The 13,881-nt window shown below is 41.4% G+C and overlaps 1 protein-coding gene across 1 annotated transcript in view; it reads right to left on the reverse strand.

The window, feature by feature from the left end:
- The window catches only part of Antxr2 (anthrax toxin receptor 2), a 146,330-nt gene that overhangs the window by 94,914 nt on the left and 37,535 nt on the right, over positions 1-13,881 (reverse strand). Inside the window, exon 8 of the mRNA NM_133738.2 lies at positions 373-433. Coding sequence (NP_598499.1) covers positions 373-433 — 61 coding nt within the window. The remainder of the gene's footprint in view (positions 1-372; positions 434-13,881) is intronic.

The raw sequence follows: 13,881 nt of genomic DNA on the forward strand, positions 1-13,881 counted from the left end.
CAGGATAACATGGCCAGGTCATTAGAGCATAGAGCTCTGCAGTCCCAAATACCACCCAATCAGATAAAGGCTTCTATATTTTATTTTATTTGCCATAGAAAAGGTCTCAAACATGAACTGAATATACAGAACATTCTAAAAGCCTGTCACACAATATGCTCATTATTTAAAATAACATTTGAATCTTAAAAATTTGAATTTAAAATAGAAATATTTCAAGGAATTATTTAAAAATTCTTACACCAAAAAAAAGATGCCAAAAAAGTTAATTTTGCTATTCTCCTTCCAACATGAGTTTCAAATCATATCTTTCAGCTAGGGGAAAAAGAAAAATAATTTCTTACATGGTATTTTTAAACTCTAAACACTTACCCCCTACACAGACACTTGAAGGACTCAATTCCAGGATTTCAGTACATGATTGAGCTAATATCTGAAAAGGATAAAAAAAATAATAAGCTATAAGACTAATTGTAGCATGTGAGTCCCATGGTTATTAACAAAGTCGAGGTCCACTCCCTATATCTAAAGATGTCAGAGACAAGTCAATTCACCACTACCCATTGAGCTACAAAACTCTGTGTAAGCACTTGTGTTGTCGCAGGGTCTAACACTGTACATGGTAAATCCCCTATTTTATCAGAGTAAACCCAGATGATCATGGGAAAACTGAGCACTGCCTCAAAATCTGAACAGATAACTAAAATCTCCTCATATCAAAACCAATGCTATCCTTCCCAGTCCAGCCAAAACAACAAGACAGCAAATCAAACTGCCTGCTCAATCCTGCTGTTCGTTATGTTTTCTGTTTTGAAGTTCAAAGATTGCCAACCCATAACAGCTTCTTTATTTGACAACGTGTTCCTAGTCCATTTCCCAAGGCTTAGCTCCCAAGGGACACAACTCCCTTGCATGTATCAAACATCACACTTGCAGAACGCAGATCCCTTGTGAAAACCAAACAATTATTCTCAAACACAGTCTGCACTCAAGCATGTACAACGCACTGACTCAGAACCGCTCCACTTAAAGCGCTCTGAGACGCAGAAACCACCGCACGAGGCACAGGGCTACGAGTGAAGAACAATGAAGCAAGCTGCGCCTGATGGTCACCGGAGTTCTGCCTCTATTTTTAGAGCTCCTCTGCACTGCATTATCAAAGTCAGACAAAGTCCAGATGGTCTGTGATCAGCGTTCCGCTCCTGATGGAACTCGAAGACAGATGAAGTGCAGAGGTGGTCACAGCCCCTGCTTGTAACCAGACAGGACGGAAATCCCGCAGCAAAATAAATAAATAAATAAATAAATAATTGCAAACCTTTCCTGTGCTGTTGAATTACAGAGGAAATACAGACACTCAGTGTCTTAAACCACCTGTGAAATCACGGACCTATCCATGCTGAACGCGCCTCTGAATAAGAGACATCGTTTGAACCTTTGAAAGTTTTTTTCCAAATGAATACAAATTTTCATGTATGATTGAGTCTTCACTACAAACCGCATAAGATTTGAGATTTGGAAAAAAAAAAAAAAGCCACCAAAATTCTTGGATAACAACACTGGGGACCAATGGTAAAATCCAACATACTCTCCCTGGAGGAATGGAATCTCTGGTCAATAACACCTTTAAATATTTTTACAGAATTTGTGTAACAGACTCTAAAGGAGAAAACTTGTGTGGGTTAAGACTAAACCGAAAATATTCCAACTAATAAAAAAGGGCCTGATTGATATAGCTTAGGCTAATAAGGGAAAGTTTTCTTTTAAAAAAAAAAATAGGGAGTCATAAAGTTGGCACCAGTGTGTGACATAAGCCAGTTGAATTTGCTAAACATGGCCTCCCTTCTCCAGAACTCGAGCCGTGTGTTGAGAACGGAACTTGCTTCATCCATGAGAAGATACTTTTTGAAAAAAAAATCAATCAGATTACAGAGCAGGACCACACCATGATGAACAGCCTGTTCTGTACGTACAATGTAACCAATAACTGTTTAGGTTGAAAAAATAAACTAGAAATAACATTTAAAAGGTCTCTCTAGTCATCAAACCAATAATCACATCGGGACACAGATAAGTCAAGACAGTTTTTTAAGAAAAAGCACCTAGCCCTTCTATGAATTATGAATTTTACAAATGCAAGATGATATAATTTAAAACAAAGTTTATCAAAATCACTTCCAAATGAAAAAATAGTCAGAGAAGAGGCGGGTAGACAAGACTGACGAGAGAGTTAATACAGATTTAGAAATAAAAATGACTTGTAAATTTGTTTTCCTCATCTAGAATTTACCATATTCTATATTAAGATGGCAATAACTAGACACTGAATACTTTAATGCTGGAATGTAGTTTACATGCAATACTTTAAACTGTAATTACATTAAAGCACAATAGTTCATTTTTTAAAAAAAATAAATATTCTGTACAAGAAGTGACCAATGAGAAGCTCAAGATGTCAAAATGGAGATCTTTCAGGGAAAGAAAACAAGAAAACAGGGGCGTTACAAGACTATGGATAGGATATCGCTCGTGGAAGATGCCCAACCTAACACCCTGCGCTCACAGGGATGCCTGGCAGGGACAGAGGGAGCAAAGTCAGAAAACTTATCCAAAGCAGGAGGCTTGTGGCCCTGGTGAAAAGGGACTTGGATTCCTACATTTAGGATACTCCTGAAAAAATGTGTAGGCTTAAAATCAAGATGGTTTTGATGAAACAGCGATTCCTCGGGCAGATGGGTCCCCAGTGGTACAGAAGCATACTCTTGCACTTTTGTGGTTCAGAGGGAAGGTGCTGGACCCAACATCATCTTGAGAAAGAAGCTACTCTTTGAAACTAAACTATCCTTAGGGGCTGAAGATGGGGAACTGTCACAGGGCAGGGAGTTGGAATTTAGTCTGCAACCATCCCAGGGTAAGTATAGATTTTGATGCAGTTGTAAACAGCTGGAGGACTAGAAGCCCCAAAGCCAAAAACAGAACGCAGCAGGAAAGCTAGACTCAGGAAGTGGAGTACGGAAGAGAGGTAGCCTCCCCTCTTAGTTTCCTGGAGCAGGTCTAATTAATTACGAATACCCTGAATTTGGGTCACTTGGAGATTAGAAGCTCAATGAGAACAACCCACCACTGGAACCAATTACCTGTTAGTCATTGCTGTAGAACCTAAATCCTAAATCTCCCCCATGCTCCACTAACACTACAGCTGCATCCCAGGAGGCGGGAGAAGGATAAACTATTCAGGAGGGCCTCCTACTTGTTCAGAGCTCAGTGTGTAGCCTTTCCCACTCCCTGTGGATTTAGCTACCTGAGGGAACAGTATGGACTGCAGCGTTCAGAAGGGTGAGAGAGTCTACACAGAGCAGACTGCAGAGCTAACTGTGAGCAGCCCCTGGCACTGTTATGCAAAGGAGGGAAACTGTGCAAATAAAAACTTGAGACCCTCAAAGTATGATACTCAACAGGAATATCTTCCAATACAACCAGAAGCCGTACACGCAATCACAGCACACAGACACCATAAATATGAAAAGGCAAAGCATCATGACTCCTTCAACACTCCAGAATTCTTCAACTACTGATTGAAGACACCAAGAACACTCCTAAAAAGTGTTCCACAAAGAGAAAGAGAGAGAGAAAGTAAAGAGCCAAAGTCATTCTCCAAAGCCAGTAATGCTCTGATACCAACTAAATTAAAACATAAAACACATGCGCACATGTGTGCACACACATGCATGGGTGCACACACACACAGGTACATACACACACAGAGAGTAGAGACAGATTGACAGACAGACAAACAGACAAACAGGGAGGTCTGTAGACCAATTTCTCTGGTGAACATTAACAAAGTTCTTACAATCACACTCTCATGAATATATTCGGAATCGCACATATGAAGCTGCGGCGATTCGCCGTGGCTGTTAGAGCACTTTCTGTTTTAGGAGAGAATGCGGTTTACCAGCACCTGCATGCTAGACCACAAGCATCCGTAACACCACTTCCAGGGAAGAGGAGGTCTTCTTCTGGCCCCTGCAGGCACCAGATATGCACATGCTACACACACATGCATGCAGGCACACATTTCATATACATGAAATAAAAGTAAATTCTGTTTTTAAAAAAAAAATCACAAATGCATTATGACCAAGCCGGTCTTACCCCAGGTAAGGAATACAAGATTGGTTCAATCAAGTAATGCAACACAGAGAGACTTAAAAGACAAAAAACACAGCAATGCCTCAATAGATGTAAAAAGGGCTTTGACAAACTTCATCTCCCTTCCTGATAAATGAATGCCCTTAAAAACAGGAATTAAAAAAATAGACTCACATATACTAAAGATTATGTACAATAATTTTATAGACAATATAATACTAAATGGGGAAAAACAGGAAACATTTTCTCTAATATCAGAAATGAGACAAGAGTGTCTATTCTCACTGTTCTTGTTCAATATAAGTTTTAACTCTACCAAAGCTGTAAGAGAAAGACATTAAATGGAATACAAACAGGAAAGGAGAAAAATGAGGTATCCCTATTTGCAGATGACACAATCCTGTAGTTATAAGGAGCCTAGTGATTTAACAGAACACACTTAGATATTATAAACACTTTTAGAAAAGTCTCATGGTAGCCACTGAACATCAACTACGCAGCAACCTTTCTATATGCCAATAAAAACATTCCCAAGGATGAAACAAGGAAAATGTAACATTCACAATAGCTTCAAGGAAAGCAAAATATTGGAAATAAACCTAACAAAAGAGGTGGAGACCTCTATGTTAAAAATGTTAAGACAGCTCTAAAAGAAACTGAAGAGGACACTTCCCAGGGCTCCCATGTTCAAGAGAAAGAAGAAGACATTGTGAAGACTGCCATCCAGCCAAAGGCAATCTGCAGATTAAATACAAACCCCATCAAAATCCCAATAAAATTCTTCGTAGAACTAGAAAAATTAATTCCAAAATTCTTATGGAAGTACAAAATCCCTGACTCTCCAGAACAATGCTTACTGGACAAAGAAATAGTAGCAGAATCACAACACTCCATGTGAACACTCCTACATACTACAGTGCCACAGACACAAAATCACAACACTCTATGTCAACACTCCTACATACTACAGTGCCACAGACACAAAATCACAACACTCTATGTGAACACTCCTACATACTACAGTGCCACAGGAACTAAATCACAACACTCTATGTGAACACTCCTACATACTACAGTGCCACAGACACAAAATCACAATACTCTATGTGAACACTCCTACATACTACAGTGCCACAGACACAAAATCACAACACTCTATGTGAACACTCCTACATACTACAGTGCCACACACACAAAATCACAACACTCTATGTCAACACTCCTACATACTACAGTGCCACAGACACAAAATCACAACACCCTATGTGAACACTCCTACATACTACAGTGCCACAGACACAAAATCACAACACTCTATGTCAACACTCCTACATACTACAGTGCCACAGGAACTAAATCACAACACTCTATGTCAACACTCCTACATACTACAGTGCCACAGACACAAAATCACAACACTCTATGTGAACACTCCTACATACTACAGTGCCACAGACACAAAATCACAACACTCTATGTGAACACTCCTACATACTACAGTGCCACAGACACAAAATCACAACACTCTATGTCAACACTCCTACATACTACAGTGTCACAGGAACTAAATCAATACTCTAATGCCATTGAAAAATAAGACAAATATGCAAAAAGGCCAGAATAGCACAAGAATTCTACAGAGCTGGATGTAGCCATCGAATTTTTGACAAAGATATTAAATATATATTTTGGAAAATGGCACTCTTCAATAAATGGTGATAGAAAAAACAAGCATCTACCTTATTATTCATTCCTATATGGGAATGAGGTTCAGTCCATATCTCTCACACTGTATAAACATAAATTCAAAATTAATCATCGACTTTAATACCTAAATCCTTGAAACTGCTAGAGGAAACACCAATAAAGAACCTTAAAGATGTAGGCACAGGCAAGGTCTCTCTGAAAAAAAATAATAATCTAACAGCATAGAACAGAACTCCAAAAGTTGGCAAATAGGATTCTAAAAAATTAAAAAGCTTCAGCACAGCCCAGGAAAGCAGAGAATGAGAAAGATCTTCATAAACTACACAGCTCACATGGGTTTAATATCCAGTCTATATAAAGAATTTAAAACTCAAGCACCAATAAAATCAACTCATTCAATGAATGAATGGGCTCCTGAACAGAATAAACAGTCCTCCATAGGAAGATAGGAGTGGCCAATAAATGTGAAAAGTACTCAACAGCCTTAGCCATCAGGGAAGCACAAATTAAAAGCAGTTTAGCTTCCATCTCACTCCAGTTAGAATAGCTGTCATCAAGCACACGGGGAAACACAGAATAGTGAGGATGGAAAGAAAGAACCAATGCCTGCTGCCTGGCTGTTCCTTCACTCTTGCTGTCAAGTGCATCTGCTCTGCTGCTGTCATTGCTGCTGCTGTATAGTTTCTCACTGTATAGAGCCCAGCTTCTTTGGACTCTATGTCATAGATACCACACGTATGCATGTGCAAATACATACATATGTGCACACATGCATACATAAGTGCATATACAGACTCACACATAAACATGTTTAAATGCTTTCTTAAGAAAACAAACTAAACATAGCACATGACACAGCCATACCACTCTTGTGTGTATACATGAAGGTCTCTAAGTCTACATTCTAGAGAGACATTTGCAAGTCTGTGTGGTGTATGCCTTTGATCCAAGTACTTGGGAGGCAGAGGCAGGCAGATCTCTGAGAACAAAGAGTCCAGAATAGCTGGTCCAGGTCTACACAGATAAGCCCTATCTGAAGAAACCAGATAGATAGATAGATAGATAGATAGATAGATAGATAGATAGATAGATAGATAGATAGATCTATATATAAACAGGTGGAAATTGCTGGTGGACTGGTTACAATGTCTCTTACAAATAATAATTGCTGATTTTCTGTCAATTCTAACTAGTTTCATAAAGATTTAATATATTACTCATACAATTCAAAGGTCAGAATGCTAGGAAAAACTCATGAACTTGCAAATATTAATTTTATGGAATTTGTCTGTTTGAGGAGGTCAAAGGGAAGAATCGGGTAAGGCTGTTGACTCTGCTCTGGGTTGGTGGCAAGGCCAGATGCAGTGTGGTGAGGCAGCTGTGAAAGCCGCCTGCTGGCCTCCTTGGGGGTGTGGACATTTGGCAGGACATAAAAGTAGATGCCACCATTGCCCCTTCTCAGCAGCCCAATTTGAATGAAGTATCTGTCTGGAATAGGACAAGCATGTTCCAAATTAATTAGGATTAAACGTCCTCTGTTTCCTGCGCCATCAGGTTGCAGACTTTCAATACAGGCTGGGTTCTTCACTAGCTACTAAGGGGCAGACATGCTCTCTGCAAGCAGAGCTGGCACAGAACTGAAAACTAGGAACCAGGCCTGAGTCAGAGGCCAGCCATTCCAGGAATTCTGCTGCCCACAATGAGTACATTATCTTGTATTCCATTTGACACTCACTCAGGTCTTTATAGCCACTGATAAATAACCCAAAATAACCAAACATGATGACACTGTTGCCAAGGAACAGTCACTTTCAGAGAAAAAAAATAGATCTTATGACATATTAAAAATATGTATTGTGTATATGGAGCTTTGCATAATTGATTAAGATCATATAACTTCCTGAATAAGTCTACATATTAGAGGCATATTGTAGTATCCAGTAGGAGACACATAAAGTAAAATCCATATTATGAACTGAAAACTATATGATGTAGTTAATGAGGTTTTTTTTCTGGCATTTAGGACAACATAGGGCTGTTTACTGAAAGGATATACAATATACCCAAGATGAACATTTCACATGGAATAAATTCATATGGGGCATGAAGTCAAATTATTACTTACAACCTAAGTGTTTTCAAAACTTATGATTGCAATGTAAAAAATAGCTCAGCTCATTATGATTTGAATATCAAATATCCAGTTTGGAAAAAAAAAAGATATCATGACCTCTCAAAAACCAATATAAGTCAAAGCAGATTTAAAAGTCGCTATATTTTTCTTATTTCTAAATAGAGTATTCCATAAAAATGTACCGAATAATTTTAAATGAACAGGATTACCATATGTTTGAACTAAGACCTAATGTAAAAAGTGTATGGAGCAATTTGTCATAGATATCACTTGCTTGATTAATATTAAATAAATTTGACCCAAAGCAAATACAAAGCTGGGCGTATAGTTCAGGGACTTTCTCAATAGAAAGCAGTGGCATTCTGGCTATAAGACAAATGAACCCTGTGCCCCATCCAATGGATGACTGTGAGCATCCACTTCTGTATTTGCCAGGCACTCGGGAGACAGCTATATCAGGCTCCCACCAGCTAGCTCTTGTTGGCATCTGCAATAGTGTCTGGGTTTGGTGGTTGTTTAAGGGATGGATCCCCAGGTGGGGCAGTCTCTTGATGGTCATTCCTTCAGTCTCTGCTCTGAACTTTGTCTCTGTAACTCTTTCCGTGGGTATTTTGTTCTCCATTCTAAGAAGGAACGAAGTATCCACACTTTGGTCTTCCTTCTTCTTGAGTTTCATGTGGTTTGTGAATTGTATCTTGGGTATTCTGAGCTTCTGGGCTAATATCCACTTATCAGAAAGTGCATACATGTGTGTTCTTTTGTGATTTGGGGTCCCCAATGAAGGAGCTAGAGAAATTACCCAAGGAACTGAAGGGATTTGCAGCCCCATAGGAGGAACAACAATATGAACTAACCAGTACCCCCAGAGCTCCCTGGAATTAAACCACCAATCAAAGAAAACTCATGGAGGGACTCGTGGCTCTAACTGCATATGTAGCAGAAGATGGCCTGCTCGGTCATCAATGGGAGGAGAGGCACTTGGTCCTGTGAAGGTTCTATGCCCCGGTATTGGGGAATGCCAGGGTCAGGAAATGGGAGTGGGTGGGTTGGGGAGCAGGGGGAGGGGGGAGGCTGATAGCGAAGTTTTGGAGGGGAAACTAGGAAAGGGGATAACATTTGAAATGTAAATAGAGCAGCAGCGGTCGCCATCTGGGTTCCGGGACTCCGCGGGACCTAGGAAATTAGTCTGAACAGGTTAGAGGGTGCGCCAGAGAACCGGACAGCTTCTGGGACGGGCAGAAGCACAGAGCCGCTGAGGCAGCAGCCTGGGCGGGCCGCAGACAACCGGCCACCATCCGGACCAGAGGACAGGTGTCCGCCTGGCTTGGGAGGCGACCTCAGCCTCAGCAGCAGCGGTCGCCATCTTGGTTCCGGGACTCAGCAGAACTTAGGAAATTAGTCTGAACAGGTGAGAGGGTGCGCCAGAGAACCGGACAGCTTCTGGGACGGGCGGAAGCACAGAGCCGCTGAGGCAGCAGCCTGGGCGGGCCGCAGATAACCGGCCACCATCCGGACCAGAGGACAGGTGTCCGCCTGGCTTGGGAGGCGACCTCAGCCTCAGCAGCAGCGGTCGCCATCTGGGTTCCGGGACTCCGCGGGACCTAGGAAATTAGTCTGAACAGGTTAGAGGGTGCGCCAGAGAACCGGACAGCTTCTGGGACGGGCAGAAGCACAGAGCCGCTGAGGCAGCAGCCTGGGCGGGCCGCAGACAACCGGCCACCATCCGGACCAGAGGACAGGTGTCCGCCTGGCTTGGGAGGCGACCTCAGCCTCAGCAGCAGCGGTCGCCATCTTGGTTCCGGGACTCAGCAGAACTTAGGAAATTAGTCTGAACAGGTGAGAGGGTGCGCCAGAGAACCGGACAGCTTCTGGGACGGGCGGAAGCACAGAGCCGCTGAGGCAGCAGCCTGGGCGGGCCGCAGATAACCGGCCACCATCCGGACCAGAGGACAGGTGTCCGCCTGGCTTGGGAGGCGACCTCAGCCTCAGCAGCAGCGGTCGCCATCTGGGTTCCGGGACTCCGCGGGACCTAGGAAATTAGTCTGAACAGGTTAGAGGGTGCGCCAGAGAACCGGACAGCTTCTGGGACGGGCAGAAGCACAGAGCCGCTGAGGCAGCAGCCTGGGCGGGCCGCAGATAACCGGCCACCATCCGGACCAGAGGACAGGTGTCCGCCTGGCTCGGGAGACGGCCTTGGCCTCAGGAGCAGCGGTCACCATCTTGGTTCCAGGACTCCCTGGAACTTAGGATTTTAGTCTGCACAGGTGAGAGTCTGCACCACAGAAGCTGACAGCTTCTGGGAACTGCCAAAGCAACACAGCTTCTGAGAGAGGCCCTGTTTTGGGCCTTCTTCTTCGACCAGGAGGAGGTCCAAAAACAAGATATCTGCGCACCTTCCCTGTAAGAGAGCTTGCCAGCAGAGAGTGCTCTGAGCACTGAAACTCAGAGGAGAGAATCTGTCTCCCAGGTCTGCTGAGAGACGGTAACAGAATCACCAGAAGAACAATCTCTAAACAGAGTCAACTATAACTACTAACTCCAGAGATTACCAGATGGCGAAAGGTAAACGTAGGAATCCTACTAACAGGAACCAAGACCACTCACCATCATCAGAACCCAGTACTCCCACTTCGCCCAGTCCAGGGCACCCCAACACACCCGAAAACCTAGACCTAGATTTAAAAGCATATCTCATGATGATGGTAGAGGACATCAAGAAGGACTTTAATAAATCACTTAAAGAAATACAGGAGAACACTGCCAAAGAGTTACAAGTCCTTAAAGAAAAACAGGAAAACACAATCAAACAGGTAGAAGTCCTTACAGAAAAAGAGGAAAAAACATACAAACAGGTGATGGAAATGAACAAAACCATACTAGACCTAAAAAGGGAAGTAGAAACAATAAAGAAAACTCAAAGTGAGGCAACACTGGAGATAGAAACCCTAGGAAAGAAATCTGGAACCATAGATTTGAGCATCAGCAACAGAATACAAGAGATGGAAGAGAGAATCTCAGGTGCAGAAGATTCCATAGAGAACATCGGCACAACAATCAAAGAAAATGGAAAATGCAAAAAGATCCTAACTCAAAATATCCAGGAAATCCAGGACACAATGAGAAGACCAAACCTACGGATAATAGGAGTGGATGAGAATGAAGATTTTCAACTCAAAGGACCAGCAAACATCTTCAACAAAATTATTGAAGAAAACTTCCCAAATATAAAGAAAGAGATACCTATGAACATACAAGAAGCCTACAGAACTCCAAATAGACTGGACCAGAAAAGAAATTCCCCCCGACACATAATAATCAGAACAACAAATGCACTAAATAAAGATAGAATACTAAAAGCGGTAAGGGAAAAAGGTCAAGTAACATACAAAGGCAAGCCTATCAGAATTACACCAGATTTTTCACCAGAGACTATGAAAGCCAGAAGAGCCTGGACAGATGTTATACAGACACTAAAAGAACACAAATTCCAGCCCAGGCTACTATACCCAGCCAAACTCTCAATTACCATAGATGGAGAAACCAAAGTATTCCACGACAAAACCAAATTCTCACATTATCTCTCCACGAATCCAGCCCTTCAAAGGGTAATAACAGAAAAAAACCAATACAAGAACGGGAACAATGCCCTAGAAAAAACAAGAAGGTAAAACCTCAACAAACCTAAAAGAAGACAGCCACAAGAACAGAATGCCAACTTTAACAACAAAAATAACAGGAAGCAACAATTACTTTTCCTTAATATCTCTTAACATCAATGGTCTCAACTCCCCAATAAAAAGACATAGACTAACAAACTGGCTACACAAACAAGACCCAACATTTTGCTGTTTACAGGAGACACATCTCAGAGAAAAAGATAGACACTACCTCAGAATAAAAGGCTGGAAAACAATTTTCCAAGCAAATGGACTGAAGAAACAAGCTGGAGTAGCCATCCTAATATCTGATAAGATTGACTTCCAACCCAAAGTCATCAAAAAAGACAAGGAGGGGCACTTTGTTCTCATCAAAGGTAAAATCCTCCAAGAGGAACTCTCAATTCTGAATATCTATGCGCCAAATACAAGGGCAGCCACATTCATTAAAGAAACTTTAATAAAGCTCAAAGCACACATTGCACCTCACACAATAATAGTGGGAGACTTCAACACACCACTTTCACCAATGGACAGATCATGGAAACAGAAACTAAACAGGGACACACTGAAACTAACAGAAGTGATGAAACAAATGGATCTGACAGATATCTACAGAACATTTTATCCTAAAACAAAAGGATATACCTTCTTCTCAGCACCTCATGGTACCTTCTCCAAAATTGACCACATAATAGGTCACAAAACAGGCCTCAACAGATTCAAAAATATTGAAATTGTCCCATGTATCCTATCAGATCACCATGCACTAAGGCTGATCTTCAATAACAAAAAAAATAACAGAAAGCCAACACTCACGTGGAAACTGAACAACACTCTTCTCAATGATACCTTGGTCAAGGAAGGAATAAAGAAAGAAATTAAAGACTTTTTAGAGTTTAATGAAAATGAAGCCACAACGTACCCAAACCTTTGGGACACAATGAAAGCATTTCTAAGAGGGAAACTCATAGCTCTGAGTGCCTCCATGAAGAAACGGGAGAGAGCACATACTAGCAGCTTGACAACACATCTAAAAGCTCTAGAAAAAAAGGAAGCAAATTCACCCAAGAGGAGTAGACGGCAGGAAATAATCAAACTCAGGGGTGAAATCAACCAAGTGGAAACAAGAAGAACTATTCAAAGAATTAACCAAACGAGGAGTTGGTTCTTTGAGAAAATCAACAAGATAGATAAACCCTTAGCTAGACTCACTAGAGGGCACAGAGACAAAATCCTAATTAACAAAATCAGAACTGAAAAGGGAGACATAACAACAGATCCTGAAGAAATCCAAAACACCATCAGATCCTTCTACAAAAGGCTATACTCAACAAAACTGGAAAACCTGGACGAAATGGACAAATTTCTGGACAGATACCAGGTACCAAAGTTGAATCAGGATCAAGTTGACCTTCTAAACAGTCCCTTATCCCCTAAAGAAATAGAAGCAGTTATAAATAGTCTCCCAGCCAAAAAAAGCCCAGGACCAGACGGGTTTAGTGCAGAGTTCTATCAGACCTTCAAAGAAGATCTAATTCCAGTTCTGCACAAACTTTTTCACAAGATAGAAGTAGAAAGTACTCTACCCAACTCATTTTATGAAGCCACTATTACTCTGATACCTAAACCACAGAAAGATCCAACAAAGATAGAGAACTTCAGACCAATTTCTCTTATGAATATCGATGCAAAAATCCTCAATAAAATTCTCGCTAACCGAATCCAAGAACACATTAAAGCAATCATCCATCCTGACCAAGTAGGTTTTATTCCAGGAATGCAGGGATGGTTTAATATACGAAAATCCATCAATGTAATCCACTATATAAACAAACTCAAAGACAAAAACCACATGATCATCTCGTTGGATGCAGAAAAAGCATTTGACAAGATCCAACACCCATTCATGATAAAAGTTCTGGAAAGATCAGGAATTCAAGGCCCATACCTAAACATGATAAAAGCAATCTACAGCAAACCAGTAGCCAACATCAAAGTAAATGGAGAGAAGCTGGAAGCAATCCCACTAAAATCAGGGACAAGACAAGGCTGCCCACTTTCTCCCTACCTTTTCAACATAGTACTTGAAGTATTAGCCAGAGCAATTCGACAACAAAAGGAGATCAAGGGGATACAAATTGGAAAGGAGGAAGTCAAAATATCACTTTTTGCAGATGATATGATAGTATATATAAGTGACCCTAAAAATTCCACCAGAGAACTCCTAAA

The sequence above is a fragment of the Mus musculus genome, chromosome 5 (genome assembly GCF_000001635.26).
Source record: "Mus musculus strain C57BL/6J chromosome 5, GRCm38.p6 C57BL/6J".
Classification (NCBI taxonomy): Eukaryota; Metazoa; Chordata; class Mammalia; order Rodentia; family Muridae; genus Mus; species Mus musculus.